The sequence below is a fragment of the Scyliorhinus canicula genome, chromosome 20, assembly GCF_902713615.1.
Source record: "Scyliorhinus canicula chromosome 20, sScyCan1.1, whole genome shotgun sequence".
Taxonomy (NCBI): Eukaryota; Metazoa; Chordata; class Chondrichthyes; order Carcharhiniformes; family Scyliorhinidae; genus Scyliorhinus; species Scyliorhinus canicula.
In genome coordinates, this window is record NC_052165.1 from 25,560,209 (window position 1) to 25,580,648 (window position 20,440).

The 20,440-nt window shown below is 44.0% G+C and overlaps 1 protein-coding gene across 4 annotated transcripts in view; it reads right to left on the bottom strand.

Annotated features, from left to right (window-relative positions):
• LOC119955316 (myelin regulatory factor-like protein) overlaps positions 1–20,440 on the bottom strand; it is a 67,221-nt gene that overhangs the window by 35,751 nt on the left and 11,030 nt on the right. For 2 of the 4 annotated variants that reach the window (XM_038781405.1, XM_038781403.1), the window contains exons 4-13: positions 19,795–20,062; positions 19,411–19,508; positions 16,850–17,003; positions 15,510–15,705; positions 8,983–9,059; positions 4,931–5,041; positions 4,588–4,678; positions 3,155–3,355; positions 2,652–2,760; positions 754–866 (exon numbers count right to left, since the gene is read on the bottom strand). In XM_038781405.1, the coding sequence (XP_038637333.1) occupies positions 754–866; positions 2,652–2,760; positions 3,155–3,355; positions 4,588–4,678; positions 4,931–5,041; positions 8,983–9,059; positions 15,510–15,705; positions 16,850–17,003; positions 19,411–19,508; positions 19,795–20,062 (1,418 nt within the window). The remainder of the gene's footprint in view (positions 1–753; positions 867–2,651; positions 2,761–3,154; positions 3,356–4,587; positions 4,679–4,930; positions 5,042–8,982; positions 9,060–15,509; positions 15,706–16,849; positions 17,004–19,410; positions 19,509–19,794; positions 20,063–20,440) is intronic. The other 2 variants (XM_038781404.1, XM_038781406.1) reach the window with 2 other exon arrangements.

Sequence of the window (20,440 nt, forward strand, 5' to 3'; positions counted from 1 at the left end):
ACTCCCTAATTAGTGAGTTTGGGCATTGCGGGGGGGAGGGTCCAGAGGCCACAGTGGCCGGTTGAAAGATTGGGGAGACATTTATAAATGGCGTCCCGATCTCTTCCTGCACTGACAAGCTGAGCTATTCGGTACAGTCTAAGTGTTGCCTTGGTGGGGCGTTCCTCGCTGAGGACCAAAAAACAAACAGTCGAGCTTAATAGCGGGATCATTTCCAGGCACCGGGAAACACCCCAGCAAACACGGGCAAAATGGGACTTTATTTTCCATTAAATCGCGCATCATATTTCCATCTTATAATAATGAAACTAAGCTCAAAACCAGTAAGAAATGTTCACTTCAGAAGTTAGCAACATAATTACACATACTTCGCAATAAGTATTTAAACAGAAAAGTTATGAAAATGGTTAAGATGTGAAGGGCACTTTATAAATCTACTTTAATTTGTTCTTCATTGGACTGGCATACAATCCCAGCTTTTATATCATTGGAAATCCCAATTTGAAATCTCACTTACGAAATGCAAATGAATTACAATCATTGCCTTGTATGATTTCTTTTTAAATCTTTAATCGGTAGGGTATAAATTAATAATTAGCATGCCTTAAGGTCATTTTTCAAAGGATTAAACTCAGAGTCTCAACTTTTTTTAAATGCTAACATTCAGTACATCTATGGATTGAAGAATATAGGATTGCCAAGGTTTCAGCCCATAAATCAGTCTCAAAGATTAGAAATTCCAAATTCTATTACTCTGTCGACCATGAGGAAATTCTCGATTTTGTCGCCATTGGTATAGGTCACATCCCCAACCTCCTTTACAGCTGATGGCAGGATTTCCTTCACTTCCTGTGCTATTATACCTGCTTAAAACAAAGATCATTGGACGTAATTCTTGCTATGCTTGAATGCTGACTACTGATAAGATTTACACATTACAATGTTTTAAAGCCATTATAAAAGCACACTTGCAGTATAATAAGATCACATAATTAAATTAAAAACAATTGGTTTTTAAACAGGCATTGATTCAATACTCTGAATTTTTTTACAATCTAATCTCAAAGATGGTCATATATAAATGAATTCCAGTTTAAATATGATACAGCAAACACCGTCAACATAATATCACCTCTCATTGACTTGCCATTGCGAGTAAAGGCATTCTGCTACATGATCAAAATTTGTACTGATGGTATCACTCTTGGATTCAAAAACACTCAAATTTCATTTAAATAAATTAAATGCCAATATGAAAAATCCAATAAAGTCACAACACACAAGCATGACCCTATCAACACATCCCCCCTTATTAACTAAACTAGTTTCCCCTTAAATTCATGTATTATGTTCACCACAACCATTCCATGTAATGGAGAGTTCCACATTCTCACCACTAAGATATCATCCAAATTTCTTATTGGATTTAATTGTGGTCAATATTTATGGCCTCGAGTCTTAGACTCCCAGAAAAGTGAGGATATTTTTATTTAGCAAAACAAAAGCAAAAATGCATGCCACATAATAGCAATAAAATTATTTCGGAGAAAACAATTTGCAAGGTCAACAAGAAATTAAAATAAATGGGAAAAGTCTCACATTGCAGATGAAGGATCATAATTTGGTACTGACTAAGATCTATAGATTGAAAAAACTTCACCTTTCCTATCCTTTTAATCTGTCAATAAATTGTACCTGGCCTCCACTTATGCTAGGTTTTTCCATGACGGATTAAAAGGAACATCAAATGGGAAGGTGTCATATTAGCAAAAGAGTAACCAATTTTACTATTCCATCAAACAACAGGCCAGCAGGAATAAATTTTGAAAAACCCAGGATATCAACCAAGAATACACCATAACAAATGATGAAAGGCACCCAGTTACACTTTGTAAAATATGTACAGAAACTTCAGCAGAGATTAATCATATCTATTCCAGTTATACTGAATATGAATGCACTTGTAGGATTAGTGGCATCAACCATCAAATATGACTTAACTAAATTGCATAATTACTTAAAATGATGAAGCAAGATTTAAATTTAAAATTGCAGGGAAACCAATAAATCACATTGCATTAAAATATCTCACACATAGGAACAGGTCTTGGTTGTTTAGTCGCTTTAGTCTGTTCTGCTATTCAATAGGTTTATGATCATCATAAGGTCAGCACAATGCATGCTTTCCTATTGTGGCATGCCAACTGTGCAATTACTGTTAAGCTCGATGGTAACTCTAGGAAGCAAGTCTTGACTTCTTCAACTCCAAATTTATTTTATTCAGTGATCACTTCTCCATCAACAAAACAGTGCCATCTGTATCCCCTCTATTGACGCAGTATATTAAGCAATTAGTGCAATCTAATAAACATTTAAATCCAATTCCAACTAAAGTACTAGGGACCATTAACTCTTTCCTAACAATTATTGGACAAATGGAGGCAGATTAGACAAGATATTTTGGGGTTTGTACTACTCCCTATTTAAATGCTTATCACATTAGAACGTGCGTTCATGTATACTACAAAACGCACAGAATGTTCTCTTTTAAATGCTATCATTGGACCAAATTGGCGTTTTCATGAAAGCATAAAAATAAGATGCTATGTTGAATATTTTCAGAATGGTTAATAAAACTTGAGTTGCATTACCAGTTTCATGAGGACGATCTACTCCCATTTTTGATGCAAAGTCAGGCTTGTAATCATACTCAACTAGCCTCATTTGTGATATCCGCTTTAGTTGTTCCGTAGTATCAACCTACACAATAAACATTTTTGATACGTTATATGCTTGTACATACTGTAGAAATCTAGCTGTGACATCTGCCCGTGACAGCATTGGCAGAAGAAAGATTTGCGTTGTTAAATTTTGAGATCTGCATTATTTTCTACTTCCAGATGTGTTCTTTTGAGCTACTCCAGCAACAGCCATTTTTCCCTCACCCCCATGGCAAGCTCACTTGTGCACAGAAGCATATGCCAACTGAAATCTGCCAAAGAAATGTAAGTACTCGCCTCAAAAACTTCACTGAGGTAGATCGGGGTGTGGGGCGGGGGTGGAGGGTGGAGGGGGGAGCGGGATATAACTGATAATTGTGCTGGCAAGAAAAATCTTGTTCTCTGTACACCGTACAGGCGTTAAAAATACTCACCTCATGGATATTCTGTTTGGCTCGTCTGTCAGATGGATGCATTACTGCACCCATTACCTTGACATTGCCACACACAACCAATGCATCATCCGGAGTATCCGTGTTGATTCCCACTTGACCGTGGCAGACAACTGCGTTAGCAGTTTGCCCTCTTTGCCATGTTGCTTCACGGTCATTTTCAAACTGACTTGGATTTGAAGCCTAAGACATCAAGGTGAAAATGGTTACCTCAAATTCCTGACTGGTCATTTTAGATTTGATATACTCTGATGTCTTAGAAAAACAATTTTGTACAGCTTTTAATACAGGTAATCATTCTTCCTCTGAACAGTGTCCTGACAGATGTTGGTGTTTTAAAAATGGACTTTACAGTGCTCCTGTGCAACAGCCGTCACAATAACTGGCTGATTCGTAAAGCAGAAGTTAGAAAACAGTTGTTTACTAGCATATCATTTATATGTAACTTATTGATAGTGTTACTTATAATATTAATACCAAACTCACAGCAACAGTAACATCTGAAGATAAGAGATCTGTGGTGAATGTGTAACCACTATAAATTCACACTGTACATTAATGTGTCCCTGTGGGCTCCATCTGTGAGCCGTTGCGTGTCTCTGCCCACAGGGGGAGATGAGGAGCATGTACAGGGCTCCGCCCCCAGCAGGAAGTATAAATGCTGCAGTCCTACGAGTCCGCCCTCAGTTCAGTATAGTCGCAGGCAGGGTCAGTTGTAAGCCGATTAAAGCCACAGTTTACTTCAACTCGTATCTCTGAATGAATTGATGGTCGCATCAAGATCATAACATGTGGAAGTGACATCCTTCCATTACATTAAGCAGTGAAACAAATCCAGACAGATCCAGACCACACAGTGCTGAGTTGGACCATCAGCTATTATCGGGCACAAATATTATTATTTTAAAAAACATACTTTCATGTGTTCGAAGGGAAAAATGTGATGAAGCAATAGAAATGATATTTTGAAAGATTCTGACCGCGGTTATTGTTCGGTTATTATGGCAATTTAGTGGCCACATCTGCCATGAGCACAAAAAATTCCCCCCTCCCACTGGCGAGATTCCCAACAAGTAGTTAAGAATGTGAAGCAGTCGAGGGGAACCCTCCGGTGGGGGAGGGGGGGGGGGGGGGGGGGGGGGGGGAGACATGCCTCCTGGCAGTACGGGGCGACACTGCCATGGGCAGGAACACTGGGGAACTCCATTGGGGGCGGGCGGGGGGAGGGCAATGAGGAGAGAGTTGTCCCGGTGGGGTGCTGAGCCAGCACTGTAAGCGCAAAACTCCGCCTAATGTTTCTGCTTTGCGTGATCTTGTGATATCTTTGCAATCCACTTTAAGGTTTAACTATAAGAATGTTTTCAAATATATTTTAAACTGTTTTCTTAAATGCAACTGAATTGCAATACACTTACCCGCACAATTATTCTTTCAGATGTGTGAGCAGCTAATAAATAATTCTGGTTTTGGCTGGCAGCATATAAGCCAACTACAACCATAAAGTATCTAAAGAAAGGAGAGAGTCCTATTAAAGCAACCATCATTCATTGTTCAACAATGACCGTTCTGAGTGAACTCTTTTCTAAAAATCGTTTGTATTCCACAGCAGGTTTATCAGAATCTGAAAAATAATGAGTTAATATTTTGTTTGGATTCTTTTTTTAAATGTTGTGATTAATGTAAGGTGTCAAATAACATATCCATGCTGTACCTGTTTTGTTACAACTATCTATTTTGTTACAGATGGATCATATATACCTTTGATCAGGATTAGGTTTTCCTCTTTTCCTCATGTTATTTGCGGTTGTTTCACCAAAGTGCAATCTTCCCAAAGTGATTTTTGTGGTTTGGTCTCCTGGCAAATCAATCCTTAAAAGAAAAACATTGAATTCAGTCTAACCCATGAAACATTCAATGTAAAACATGAGATAATTTATAGCCATTTTACCAAGGGGCTGTTTAGCTCACTGGGCTAAATCGCTGGCTTTGAAAGCAGACCAAAGCAAGCCAGCAGCACGGTTCAATTCCTGTAACAGCCTCCCCGAACAGGCGGCGGAATGTGGCGACTAGGGGCTTTTCACAGTAACTTCATTTGAAGCCTACTTGTGACAACAAGCGATTTTCATTTCATTTTCATTTCAAAATGCTACTTTAACAGTAACTTATAGAGCATCAAATCTACCCAGATAAAAATTCCACACATTAGAGTTCCAATCTCAGCAGTTATATTTTAAATATTTTAATAGTGTGGGCTGAAATCTTGAAACATTTAAATTAAGTATAGATTGGTTTGAAATGTTCCCCTCCTTTTGCATGGCACTAGAGCCGGGGTCTCTGCAAAATCATATCCTAATTCCAGAATTATTTTGGCTCCTCCAGCTTCAAAGTGAAGTGAAAACTTCTTCGTACCAATGCTGTAACCGTAGTTTCAATGTGTTCTTAAATTTATTGGTTGCATATATGGAATCATTGTGCTCATCCCAAATTAAATTATTTCCTGTATCTTCAACATTTCTGTTACTTAAAAGCATGTTGACACCATGTTTGCTTCAAATGCCAAGGGTATCAACGATGTTGATGTGAAGATGGGGTTTCAATGTACCTATTTCTACTTTGCACCACTATGTGTCTCTCTGTTCCCCATTGGTTTTCTGCCATCCCGATATTGCATCTATTTAACCTTTTCTCAGGTGATGTTTTTTATTTAAACTTGTTCACATTTTAAATAGAGGGTGGGAAACAACTGGGGAGATTAAGAAAAAGCAGTGTAAAAATGGTCCATTGATATAGCTAAAACACTCAATAGAGGAAATGGTTGCAGAACTGAATTTGTAGGCGCAATTGTTGCGCGCGGCATGGATCGGGAGACAAAAATTGAGATTTACACTGGGCGCGAACCATTTTCTGATTCACCCAGCCCACTCCCAATGGGAGTGAACCTCGAGCTGGCTCAATACTTTTTAAAATGTCTTTTTAAAAATAAATTTAGAGTACCCAATTCATTTTTTCCAATGAAGGGGCAATTTAGCGTGGCAAATCCACCCAGCCTGCACATCTTTGGGTTGTGGGGGCAAAACCCACACAAACACGGGGAGAATGTGCAAACTCCACACGGACAGAGACCCAGAGCCGGGATCGAACCTGGGACCTCGGTGCAGTGAGGCGGCAGGGCTAACCCAACACCCCCTGTCTTTAATAAGTCCTGGCGCCTATTACGTTCGGTCCCTTTGTGGTCAGGTTTGCAACATTTAAATAGTTGGAAGTGTAGCCACCCCAAGCTTTGAACTCCAAGGCTCATGCTCATGTCTACATATCAGAGAGGTGACAAAGACGCGGCCCCCATTGCAAGGCGGTATGATGAAGTCTCTCATCATTCAGCCCATTCAAGGGATGACAGGGGCCAGCGCTGGTCCAATGAAGGCACCCAACTGCCCGAACTCCTGACTGGGGGTGGGGGGCACATGGGCCATTGACGCTCTTAAAGGTCAAAGCTCTTAATTCAGGTGGATTTGAGGGAAGACTGTGGGGGTGACAATTGTGTGACAGGGGAGGGAATGAGGTTTAGTGGAAAGGTGATGACCCAGATCCTGAAAGGGCTGAGGGTCAAGGCATTGTCAGGATTCCTTATCACTCACTTTGATGTTCTCTTCCTTTCAGCTTATGATTCTGGAGAATAATAGAGCAAGTTGATTTGTGAATTCTATTGATTGCAATCAACCAGCAGCAGCGACATGCCGCTGCATGCGGCCAGGAACTGCGCCCTGCAGAGGAGGAGGAGGAGGCAGGGCCCCTTGTTCTTCCAGGAGCAAGGCCACAGATAGTGGAGCCTCGGAGAAGACACTACCAGTCATGGGTATTCTGGGGTCAAATTTCCTGCCACCAGATGTTAGGGGTCCAGTGCCAGAGTAGACTACATCTTTCCTGGGTGACGATGGACCATCTGTGCCAGGTGGGTTGACAACCCACTTTGGGTTGACAAAGGGTCATCTGGACTCGAAACGTTAGCTCTTTTCTCTCCCTACAAATGCTGCCAGATCTGCTGAGACGTTCCAGCAATTTCTCTCAAAAGTTGGCACCACATGGGTTGGGAGGTCAGCCATTGCCTCCAGCCCTGAAAATTACCGCTGCTCTGAACTTCTATGCCAGCGGCTTGATACAGAGCTACATGGCATTTGCGGCCTTTCACAGTCAGGTGTAGGGTATCATCAACTGCATCCACGTGGTTCTGTGCTCCCCATTATGCCATGAGCGGCATTTGTTAACTGCAAAGGATACCACACCCTCAATGTTCAGATCATCTGTGACCACACAATGCGCATTATGCAGGTGTGTTCCTGTTTCTTGGGGAGCATCCATAAGTTAAATCTTGTAGTGCTTGCCGTTTTTAATAGTGAGCAGAGCTTGGAAGGATGACTCCTCGGGTACAAAGGGTACCCATTCAGGAGGTGGCTGATGATGCCAGTGCGGAAGCCCCAAACACCCGCATAGACTCAGTACAATGAGCTCTGGGATGACCAGACCCAGGGGCATGTCATCGACCAGGGGTTCCGCAAAGTCCTGGGCTCCAGAATCCCTCTGAGTGCAGGATCCCTGGGACATGTCTTCCTCTGCCAGTTATGGATCTTCAGCTGTCAGGTGCTCACCAGAGAGTGACCCAGAAGCCTGCCTGCTAGTTAATCCCACTGAGGTGCGAGTATCTGTGCTGGTGGAGGGTGCGGGTGACAGCTGTGATGCCCCCTCGATGCTCGTCTCTGAGATAACTCCCCCGGAGCTGTATTGGTCCATGGTCTCCAGAGGGCACATGGATGGTCTGGGCTGGTCAATTGATTTATCTGCAAGGGAAGTGAGATGGCATTGGCGTATCACAGGAGCAGACTGATGGGAGAACATTAACTCACTTATGGTTTGTACCATGGCTGCCCTCACCTCACCCTCTACACAGGTGCAGTCCTGCTTCTCGCCTGCCAGTCGCCTCATAAGGAATGAGGCATCTCAGCTCAGGCATGGCTCTGGCAGGCTGTGCCCGCTCATGCCAGCTGTGCTTGAGTTTGTCCTGCAAAGAGACAGACTGGGAGAGTGTAGGTGAGAGTTGCCAGGTCAGATGGTTTTGAAGGCTGGAATTTGTGGGAGGTGAGTTCAAATTATCTACTGGGGATGGGGGGGGGGGGGGGGGGGGGGGGGGGGGGGTAGTGCCATGACAAGTGTTGGGAACTGTGAGACGGATGGGTTAGACCTCACCATGGAGATGTGTTGGGTGTGTGGAGGGGAGTAGCGGAAATCAGGTGATTCATCTTTTTCCGGCACTGTTGCCACGTCCTCTTATGGAGTTACCACGTTCCCTTATGGGGCAAGCTGGCACTCACTATCACGGCCACTGTCTCCCAGGCAGGGGTGGTGACCTTACTTGATTGATGTCTGAGTGATCGTGGGTAGAGGATGTCACGCCTCTGCTCCATACCATCCAGGAGTTTGGTGAGGGCTACCTACGAATATCTTGGTGCTGTCTTGCTGGCTGCCAAGCCGTGATTGGACTTGGAGCAATTCAGGGGAGTGCTGGGGAGGTATTTAAAAGATATGCCTTTTACGGAGATTAATTTCTCTCGGGGTAAGCCGCCATGAGCTTGGCGCGAATCACGTGGGAAATAATTTTGTCAAAGAGGCTCAACATTCAGTGAGTTTTCGTGCCATTGGCATCGGAAGCATTCTTACCGATATTCTCACCAGAACCAACGCTTTGAAAAAATATGGTAAGATTGCGCCAGATATCTTACATCTCCTTTAGAAAAAAGACCTGCTGTCAATCATTTTACCTGACTGGATTGAAAGGCTTCTTGCTCCGGTCTGAGTGAGATTGTTCGATGGTGATCACCTGATTCGTGGCCTCAGCCTGTGTGTAAAGATAAGTTTAAATACTATCATACTTTATTCGCAATTATGAAAGAAAATATTATGCAGTTACTAACCACAGAAAAATATTGCTGAAAACAAAACAAAGTAAGTAAGGAGAAAACACAAAAAATGCCAATAACTTCTTGTTATTCCAAGTGTTCACAAAAGGAATGTGACAAAATGCTACAATTGCGGATACAGTTTAAAGTTGAACGTAGATTGACAGAAAAAGGTTTGTTGAAAGAGAGAACATAGCAGGGATTCTGTGGAGGTTCAAGGTAGGTTATGGGCTGGATTCTCTGCCGCCCTCCGTCAGCAGCAGCGTTCCCGATGCGGCGGAGAATCCAGCGTCGGGGAAGAAATGGGTTTGGCGCCCATTTCTGATGCTCTGGACTCCCGCAGGCGGCAGCATAAAGGTTCATGCCCCACACTAGCGGGGGTTGCAAATGGCTCAAAATGACCTATTTGCATTCCTATTAAACAGCTGGATATTAGAATCTCCATTCCTCTGTGATGCTCCGGCCCTCTGAGTCGGGATTCAAGCAGACATGGATTGGTGCAAGTATTTGTCAGCATGTCCCTTTTATGGTGTGCCTTGCAATGGGCCAAGGAGGTAAGTATTTAAGGTAAGTGCCTCTAGAGTCCATTGGAGGCCCTCCCCAACAATGCCCCCATCAGATCCCCCACACCAGAGGTCCCACTCCATATCGGAGACCTCCCCAGCAAATGCCCGACCATAACAAAGACCCCCACAGAACAGAGTACCCCTCATAACAGAGACCCCCCCCCCTTCAGAAGCTAGAGCACCCCAGGCAGATTAGCGAAAGAAAATCCCTGCTTTTTCACTCACCTGCCCCAAGAATATAAACATCAAGGAGCGAAGTGCTTTTACTTACTCTTTTCCTGAACATAAAGCACTTAACTGTTTTTGATGTAGTCTGAGCCATCAATCATAGCTAGATGTTTGTAAAGTTTCACAGCAGGCTACTGGAGATCTATTGAAGCATGACATCTGGCTGTCAATTACAGCCTACTAACAGTTATTTCTCTTTCAAGTGAATAGATGCCTTGCAGGGGGCAGTACGGTAGCACAAGTGGATAGCACTGTGGCTTCACAGTGCCAGGGTCCCAAGTTCGATTCCCCGCTGGGTCACTGTCTGTGCGGAGTCTGCACATTCTCCCCGTGTCTGTGTGGGTTTCCTCCGGGTGCTCCGGTTTCCCCCCACAGTCCAAAGACGTGCAGCTTGGGTGGATTGGCCGTGAGAAATTGCCCTTAGTGATCAAAAAGGTTGGGAGGGGTTATTGGGTTACGGGGATAGGGTGGAAGTGAGGGCTTAAGTGGGTCGGTGCAGACTCGATGGGTTAAATGGCCTCCTTCGGCACGTTCTAAATCAAAGGAACTGAGGGGTTTAAAACCTTCCTGTGAAATTACAGTTGCTGCTCTGGGTCTCTGGTGTGGGAGGGGGGAACAGGTGGGGGGGGCCTCTCTGATGTTGGAAGGGAAAGGGAAGTCTCTACTATCAGGAGGGAGTCTCTGGTGTGGGGGTCGGAGCACCCCTGCATGCATACTATGCGGGAGGGAGGGGGTGACCCATCAATTCCCCTGGTGGGGGGGTAGGGGAAGATGCTCCTACTGGTCAGGAGAGGGGGCAGGATTTGCATTGAGGGAAGATCGGAGGGGTGGGAGGGGAGCTAGCTGCCTGACCTCGCTATCGGGATTCCCTCTCAAAATGGCAACCCGATAGCGGGTTTCGCTAGGTTTGATAGTGGGATTCCCTGCTATGCATAAGTGTACATGATAAGGGACAATGAACCGCTTCTGGGCACCAGCCCCAGCACCAGCGCAAACCAGAAGGTGAACCCTCCCGTGTTGCATTCTGGGTGTGGAGGTCGGGGCGGGGGTATTATGATCAGGGATTCTTTTTAGGGCCTCGGAGATCGGGACGCCATTTATAAATCTGTCGCTGCAATGGGGAGTTCCGGCGAGCAAAGCTCCCCATTGTAAAACATGGGGCTATGTGTGGCCTCGACCGCGTGTTCCCCTTTCAGGCCCCTTATTCAAAGCGAATCGTGTTGAATAGCCATGTGTTTCTTGGAACTGCGGGAGCTGGAAAACACGTGGCTAAACATGCTCGATCGGGGGCTTTGTTCCCTTAAATGGAACACATAACCAGCATACATTCCAAATAAAGGGCAAAATTCTCCCCTACCCGGCGGGGCAGGGGGTCCCGGCGTAGCAGAGTGGCGCCAACCACTCCGGCGTCGGGCCCCCCCCAAGGTGTGGAATTCTCTGCACCTTTAGGAACTAGGCCCGCGCCGGAGTGGCTCCCGCTCCGTCGACTGCCTTTGGCGCCACACGGCCCGGCGTCGGGGCTGGCCAAAAGGCTTTCACCGGTCGGCGTGAGTCCGCGCATGCGCCAGAGCATCAGCGGTCGCTGACGTTACCACCGGCGCTTGCGCGGTGGAGGGGGTCTCTTCTGCCTCTGCCATGGTGCAGGCCGTGGCGGCGGTGGAAGAAAAAGAGTGCTCCCACGGCACAGGCCCACCCGCCGATCAGTAGGCCCCGATCGCGGGCCACGCCACCCCCACTGGGTCTAATCGCCCCGCCCCCCCCCCAGGACCCCGGGGGCCCGCTTGCGCCGCCAATCCTGCCGGCACAGAGGTGGTTTAAACCACGTCGGCGGGAGAGGCCTGACAGCGGCGGGACTTCAGCCCATCGCGGGCCGGAGAATAGCCGCGGGGGGCACGCCGATCGGCGGAGCGCGATTCCCGCTCCTGCCGATTCCCGGGTGGCGGAGAATTCCCGGCCACGGCGGGGGCGGGATTTACGCCGGCCCCGGGCGATTCTCCGACCCTGTGGGGGGGTCGGAGAATTCCGCTCAAGAAATTTTTTGAAAAGACCAGGCAGGTTCTTGTTAATAAACGGGATTCAGGATTAATAGAAATACACTAAGGGAATGTATTCAATTGGTGGGCTAAATAGATCAAAGCCCCTCATCTCCTGAAATTATTCTTGTGTCACTATGTTTTAATGGATATTGCACTGTCGCATTCCCAGGCATAAAACGCCAGAAGGAAACACTGGCCTATTGATTTACACCACCCAGCATAAGATTTCCACTAAGGAAAGGGTACGCACGTGACTCCAACCAATTTTATTCAATCAAGATATCTTTTTAAGCAGACTTCTCAGTTTGTACTGGAGGGGGTGGTGATGGGTACTGCTGTGAGTCAGAGGTTGGTTTTATCACAGACAGAGGCCAGCCACAGCATAATGTACCTGGCAATCAAACCATAATTATTCTTGACATTTCCTGTGCACGAGGCAGTTGATTGCTCTGGAATCAAGTGCATGGATTTTCCAGGCCTTTCACTTCTTGCCACACATAGCAACCGGAATGCCAAAAACGCACAGAAATCCTTTGAGGCCAGCATAACTGTGGCTCAAGTTGCAGGAAAATACTTCCCATGTAATTCATAGCTGGCCCAGATCTCCCAGTCTCTGGATTACTAGTCCAGTGACATTACCACTATGCCACAATATCCCTGCCACATTTTTCGGTAGTTAGTGCCCATCAGGTAAGTAACCAGATGTAAGAGCCAAGCTGCATTTCAGGATCCCCAGGGGTCTGACGTGCTGACTCAGTTAGAATTGCCCAGGAAGTCTGAACTTCCAAAAGGCAACAAGCTCCCCGGGACCCTCCGCAAAGTTTACAACCCCTGTCGTAGTGGAGGAGACTTTGCACAGTCCCGATTTACTTACCTAAATCATTACCCAAGAAATGTTAGGCAGAAGACCCCTAGTTCTAACTCCTGGGTAACTGAAGAACTGAACCCCAATCACTCACACTGACCACTGATCCCCTCCTACCCTCCTCACACCTCACTCACCCATCCTAATTACCCCACCAACCTTGACTATACTAATTACTTCCCCGCAACACCCCAACCCAACTACCCCTTCTGACAAAGCTAACCCAAACTCCCAAATACCCCCATGACCACCCCCTAACTAACACCCCAACCTGACCAGGGTTCCCCTCTGACCCCGCTAACCTCCAACTACCATTCTACATCTCCCTGACCCCATTCGACTACCCCATCCAAATGTGGCAACCACAACCCACCTACTCATTCACCCACCCTACCGACCTGCCAACCTCACCCAACCTGTCAGCTCACCCACCCATACCCCCCCCATTCACCCATTCATCAATTCATCTGTTCATTAACATACACACTGACTAATTAAGCATAGTTTATGGCACGAGCTTCCATAAAATGTGGCTGCGAGATTGTAGCATAGTGCTTGTGTCCCTGGACTAGTAATACTGAGACCCAGCCTAATACTCAGGAGAAATTTGTTCAAATCCCATCACGGCAGCTGGTGGAATTTAAATTTACTTAATAAAATATGGAATTTAAATTATGGTGAATGGTGGCCATGACAACCATTATCAATGGTCATAAAAATCCATCCAGTTCATCAATGGCCTTTAGGGAAGGAAATCTGCCATCCTCGCCTGGGCTGGCCCATGTGAGACTCCAGATCCACAGGAAAGTGGGTGATTCTTAACTGCCCTGTGAAATGGCCAAGCAAGCCACTCCATTCAAGAGCAATTAGAGAGGGTGACAAATGCTGGCCTTGCCAGCGATGTCCATGAAAGAATAATTTTAAAAAGGGAGGTGGGGGTCATCTTCCCTTTGATACACCAGTGCTGTGATGAAGCTCTTCATGGACCTCTATACTTCACATGTCTGAAGAAGCTGGACTCAGAAGTCCCAGCGAGAAAGACAGAGCAGAGTCAAGGCATAGAAAATTATGGGCTGAGTGGCAATCTAACGATTATGACGATATTAATAAATCAAATTTGGTTTAGATTAGATTAGATTATAAAATACAACTTCACTTCTTCTCCATTATTTATATGTGGTTTTCCACAAGGTTAGAACATTTTCGCAGTGGGGACAGCACAGTGGTGCAGTGGTTAGTACTGCTGCCTCATGGCACTGAGGACCCGGGTTCGATCCCAGCCCCGGGTTACTGTCCGTGTGAATTTTGCACATTTTCCCCGTGTCTTCGTGAGTTTCACCCCCACAACCCAAAGATGTGCAGGTTAGGTGGATTGGCCATGCTAAATTGCCGCTCAATTGGAAAAGTAAATAATTGGGTACTCTAAATTTATTTAACATTTTTTTTAAAAAAAGAACATATTTGCAGTTAATTCATATAAACAAGTCATGCTAAACCTTGATCAAAATACTGCATAGGCCTCAGCTAACGTAGTGTGCGCAATTCAGAGCACACTTAATGAAGGTTATCAAGGCTTCAGAAAGGAAGCAGAGATGATTTACAAGAATGGTGCCATTGCTGACAAGCTTCCATCACATGGCAAGACTAGAGAAACCAGCATTGTTCTCCTTAGAGCCCAAGGGAAAATCTGATTGAAAATCATGAAGTGTTTTGATAGAGTAAATAAGGAAAAGACTGTTCCCACTGGCAGAAGGCACAAGAAATGTCCTGGAATGCACTGCTTGAAAGATTAATGGAGGCAGATTTAATGATAGCTTTCAAATGGGAACTGGATAAATACTTGAAGTGGATAAATCTGCAGGGCTTTGTGGAAAGAACAGGGGAGTGGAACTATTTGGTTAGCTCTTTCAGAGAACCAGCATAGGCACAACAGACAGGCTCCTGTGCTCTAGGATTCTCTGATAAGAAGAGGAAAGTATGAAAACATCATAGAGATACTTCAATTATAATTTATAAACTCAATGATTTTCGGACGAGGAACATTCTGCTGGGCAATGGGGAAAATTCACGGCGGATAGCACTGGATAAACTGCTCTTTCAGAGGACACAACAGCTCAAGTGGCCTCCTTTGGTGCTTAACTATCCAATGACTATGGTTATCAAACAATCCTTTTTTTTTAAAATGAAGTGGATGTTTCATTTTGTTGCTATCGCTGCCATTTTAATTTTGCTTACTGGTAATATATCAAAGTCGGAATTTGAATCTGACAATTAGAATAAATAAAAATGGTGCTCGAGGGATTTAAGTCAGCACAACCCTTTAGTGACATGGCCTTGAAAAGGAAAAAAGTGTTTACTTTGAAATGAAGACTTGAATAACAGTGAGTACATCGAACTGCCAAGATTGCATTTATTTCCGTTTTAAATCTGCTGGTGTATGTTTTTTTCCCCTCCAGTGCATTACTTACATGAATACTTCCCATTAAAACCAACTTCAATCTTAAAATAATTTGGCAAAGGTTTACTATAACAAAAGATTGAGATGTAAAATTAAACAACGTCTAATTTCTTATTTCTTTCCCACCGTACCCTTGTGCTATGATTGGTGATAAGCTTTACGTTTTAGAGGCTTGCATATAAATTATTTAAATATAAAAATGAAACTGCAGAAGCAAATCTAATTTTGAAACTTGCCTTAACTCCCAAAACTTTCAAGAAGAACATTTCAACTGGTTTAAGTCCTAGAGGTGTTTTGACATATTTCGGACATCCAATCAAACCAACATGAACTGTGACCTGAAAATGGTTCTTCTTTTGGCAAACAAATGAATCATCTGCAGTTGAAAAATTAAATCCTTTGTCCGCATCCACTTGATAGCCTGGAGCAGGTCTAATTAAAACAGCAACACAAGATATATTAAATTGTATGTGCATAAATTAATCAACTTAATCATGAACCATAGTGTAATAATCAAAAAGTATATTAAACACATGGAATATTTTCAAAGCATTTTGTAGCAGGTATTGAGATTCTAGCAACTCCTAGAACTGTGATCCAGTTTCCAAATCTAATATATAACAAGTGATACAAATAAAATCTGGTTTTACTTGGTCCTTAGTCCAATTACTAAAGTGCAGTTAACGTTATATTAAAGACATAAATCAATGTTTGAGAGTCTTATGTACCATTAGTCTTAAAAGCTTCAACGACTTCGCTAAATTCATTAAAAATTGTGCACAGCCATTTCCATCAGTAAGCAGGAAGAACCTGTTTATGGCCTCAATGTGACTCCCTTATGCATGTTTGAAGCTTCATATATTCAGACATACAACTCTGTCCTTTGCAGACAGAAGAAGCAAGTCCATGCATTGCATCTTTTTCCAACAAAAGCATTTTTCCAAATGAAACAAAAGCTTGGCAGACAGCCATTCCCTGCTTCATTCCCCATGCTGTGACCAGGGTTGGCCTGCCTGGTTTGAATTTAAACAAAAGGTTTAGCAGTTAACTGTTCCCTGGTGTATTCTCCATAGCAATGCCTCTTTCAATCAGAGTCCACTTGCCAACCAAATTGCACACAATCCTCATGTGGCATAAGATGTTGTTCCCTTTACAATTGATATTCTTGTGAATTTGTCCTGATGAGGGCAAGACAAAAAGTTTTGACAGTATGTTTCTTTTATCAGTGATTAAAAACAGTTACTATTATTTGAACAAAACTTACAGTTTGCATTTTGTTTTTTCACAGAGTGAATTGATTCTTACCAAATGAGTGATTGTGTTGATATTGTCAGCAAAGCCTGTAATAACACAACCAAGTGGTCATCTCTAGCAGCAACATCTGGATTTCTCTGTTTAACTGGGTATGCGCAGTACCAGAAGCTGCTATTAATTTTACACAGTAATAATGGTGATGTCGAGACCTTCACATTATTACTAAAATGGAATCTGGAGCAAGATGTTTGGCCATCTCTACCACTTGTGAAAAGACTGTTTAAACATGGAAGCCAAAAATAAATATGTAATGGTTACTTACAATTCATTGTAACTACTGTCATACAAAGTTGCCCAATGATTGGGTTGAAAAGGATACCATTTCAAACATGGATAGCACCAATCCATAGAAACTCCATTCTGACTGTCAGTGTCATAACGATTGATATTGATACTGTGGTCTCTGGAATCTATTGCTGAGAAAATAAATGTGAATATGCAATTTCATATTCCTTTTGAGAATATTTTATTTGGAGTTAATATCTCACAAATATAGCCCACAAAAGATAAATCAGTCTGCACCCACCTGGAAGATCCCCTCCAGCCCTCACACAAACCTGACTTGGAAACATATCATCGTTTCTTCACATGCGCGGTTGCTGTCCTCCCCGTGGGCGGGGCGCCCACGCAAGAATAGAGCATTGATCTTGCGGGGCGGCGGAGGGAAAAGAGTGCGTCTTTTCGAGACGCCGGCCCAACGATCGGTGGGCACTGAACGCGGGCCAGACCCCTCCTGAGCACCCCCCTGGTGCTCAATCTTCCCTCCCCCCCCCTCCCCCCCCCCCCCCACAGGCCCCACACGCAGTGGTCGTGCGCTGTTCACGCCGGCAGCAACCAGGTGTGGTTGGCGCTAGCATGAACTGGTCGGATTAGGCAGGCCGCTCGGCCCATCCGGGCCGCAGAATCGCCGCTCGACCGTTAGAAACGGCGAGCGCCGATTCTCCGAACGGACTGTCGTCAAACGCGACACGTCGTTTTGGGGGGGGGGGGTGGGAGAATCGCGTGCGGGTGCCAGGGTGGCGTGGCATGAATCACCGGCACTCCTGCGATTCTCCCACCTGGCGTGGGGGTTGGAGAATCGCGCCCCAGGTTCTCCAAATGAACTTTTAAACAAAGCTTCCGCTCCACTTTCATGCAATATGGCATGATTTAATTTTTAAGTTTTGACTCGAACTTGTATTTTATGTAAGATTTAATTTTTGCACTGGGCCGAAGAAGACAATATCATGAGGAAGGCAAGGAGTGCAGGACTATTGATGAATGGGGAATTGGGTTGAGTTGATTGGTATCACACTGGAATTAGTTCTTCACGTGCAGCCCAAGTAGAAAGGGGCTGTCAAGGTTGCAACCTCCCCTCATCCTCCACCTTCTCCTCCTCCTCATCGTCCTCGTGCTCACTATCTTCAACTCCTCGTCTGATTGGTGGTGGCAAGGACTGTTCCCTCATGTTGACAAGGGCATGCACCATACCGTCACAAGAGAGTTGCTCGGTCAGGGCTATTCCAGAGGAGTCCAGGGAGCAGGAACATTGTATGCCAAAGGTCTGTTCTATCAGATTTCTTGTGGCAGCGTCAGTCTCAATGTATGCATGCTGTGTAGGTGTATACGGGTTGCAAACTGGAGTTATGAGGCATAGGAAATAGCAGAAGTAGATAACATGGCTCCTGATCCTGCTCAGACATTCAATATAACCATGACTAATCTTCAGTTACCTGCCAGCACCCCAAATCCCTTCATTTCCCGAGAGCACAAAACTCTCTCTACACCAGCTTTGAATATCCTCAACAATGGAGCACCCACAACCCTCTGAGGGAGAGAATTCCAAATGTCTCAACCTAATGAGTCAATAGATTTCTCACCTCAGTCATAGATGGTCAACGCCCTTATTCAGAGGCTGTGTACTGGGTTTCATATTCACCAGCCAGGAGAAACAACATCCATCTACCCTCTCAATTCGCTTCAGAATCTTGCACATATCAACAAGATTGTTGGGTATTCATTTTGTTCCTATTGGAACAAGGTCATTTTGAGGGTCCGATCACGTGACATGATGATATCCTCGGCCGTTTGTACAGGCAAATGGGCAGTCTATCCTAACAGCCTGCAGAGTAAACCAATAAAGCTATCATTTGTTTGTACCTTTCTGGTCTGCATGCCTAACCTTTAAAAATACCACAAAGATCACAGCACATTCTTCTAAACTCCGGCTAATTTAATCAGTCTCTCATCATAGAACACTCCTCTTATCCCAGGAGCTAATCCAGTGAAGATTTTCTGCACCCTCGCCAATGCAACAATGTTGTCCCATGGAAAGCAAATTTGAGCACCATACTCCATTGTGTGGTCTCACCAAACGCCGGTTTAATTGTAGCAAGATTTCCATATTCTTATACTCCAATTCCCTTATAGTTAAGGGCATCATGTAATTTGCTTTCCTCATTGCTTGCTGTACCTGCATCTCTGCCTTCCTAGTACGAGCACATCCAAGGCTCTCTGACCAATATTTCAAAGTTGCACGCCTATTAAAAAGGACTTTGATTTTCTATTCTAAGTATTAAATCAATCTTTGACCTAGTCCATTTACAATACATGCAACTGCAACAATAAAGGCTGGCTCCCTCAGGGGACTATAGATGGATCTGATCAGTTACATGTGTTGGCCATTTCACTGTCAGAGACAAAGCAACTCTTTTAGAAATTAGAAATAACTTTATATAAAATTTATCCTAGAGTTTCTAAAAACTGCATTAAAAAAACTCCATGTTTGTCAGCGATGGACAAATTCAAATTAAAAATTTCAAACTGCATCCCAAATATACCTACTGCCACCTTCTTGACTTTGAATATTGTTCCACATCTGATCCATGGCATTCTCACAGAGGTCTGAATGTTTCCTCTTCCCTGAATGTGGAATCAAAATTCTAGAAAACAAGAATTTGTCAAATAATTGTAGAATTGAAGTTGCATAATTGTAGCTTTTGGGAATTAAGTGCTCAGTACAAATCATGGTGCAATTATTTACTACTTCTGGATTGGCAATTCATTTATTTGCTGGATTTTAATTGAAAGATATTTTAACAAGCTAAAATGCAACAAGTGAATTCTGAGAATTGCAAATTAATTAGATTTTGATTTACCCTCCCCAGATCATGGAATATAAATTGAAATTCAATATGCTGTTTTAACTTTTAATTAAAAGTTACTCACTCAGGGTGGCTATAGGTATTCTCTTGAACAGGAGGAATTGGCACACCCACATAGCTGGGCTGTACTGAACTGTTGCTTGCAGATATATTTATATCAGGTTTTACAAAATTTTCCTGAAGTCCGATTTGTATGTGATGTTTTGGCAAGTGAGAATGAGTAGGCAACACCAGCTCGCTAAATCTACATGGAGCTTTTGGATGGGTCACTGAAGAATGCTGTCCCATTTGGGGATTACTTCCAGCTCTCCGTGCACCATTATACTGCACATCTAAATAAAATATAAAATTATTCCAGCATCATCCCATTGCAAAGCATTTCTGCCATTTTTCATACAAACTGGAGTGTGCTGAGCGAAAAGTAAATCAACATCTTAAATTTATGACCACATGCAAGGTCATCAATCGAAGGTCATTTGACTCATGGTGTCTATGTTGGCTCCACATTTAAATAATTTAAAACTATTGCTACTGTTCTGTTCTCTATCCAGAGCCCTGCATTTCTTCTGTTCATTATTTATTCAATGTTCCCTCTAAAGATGCACGAGTCCTGTTACAGTCGATAATTCTCTACATGAGAAAAAAATATTATTAACCGCTGTTGTCACTCAGTGACATGTTAAATTGATGACTACTCGTTATTCCTCCCT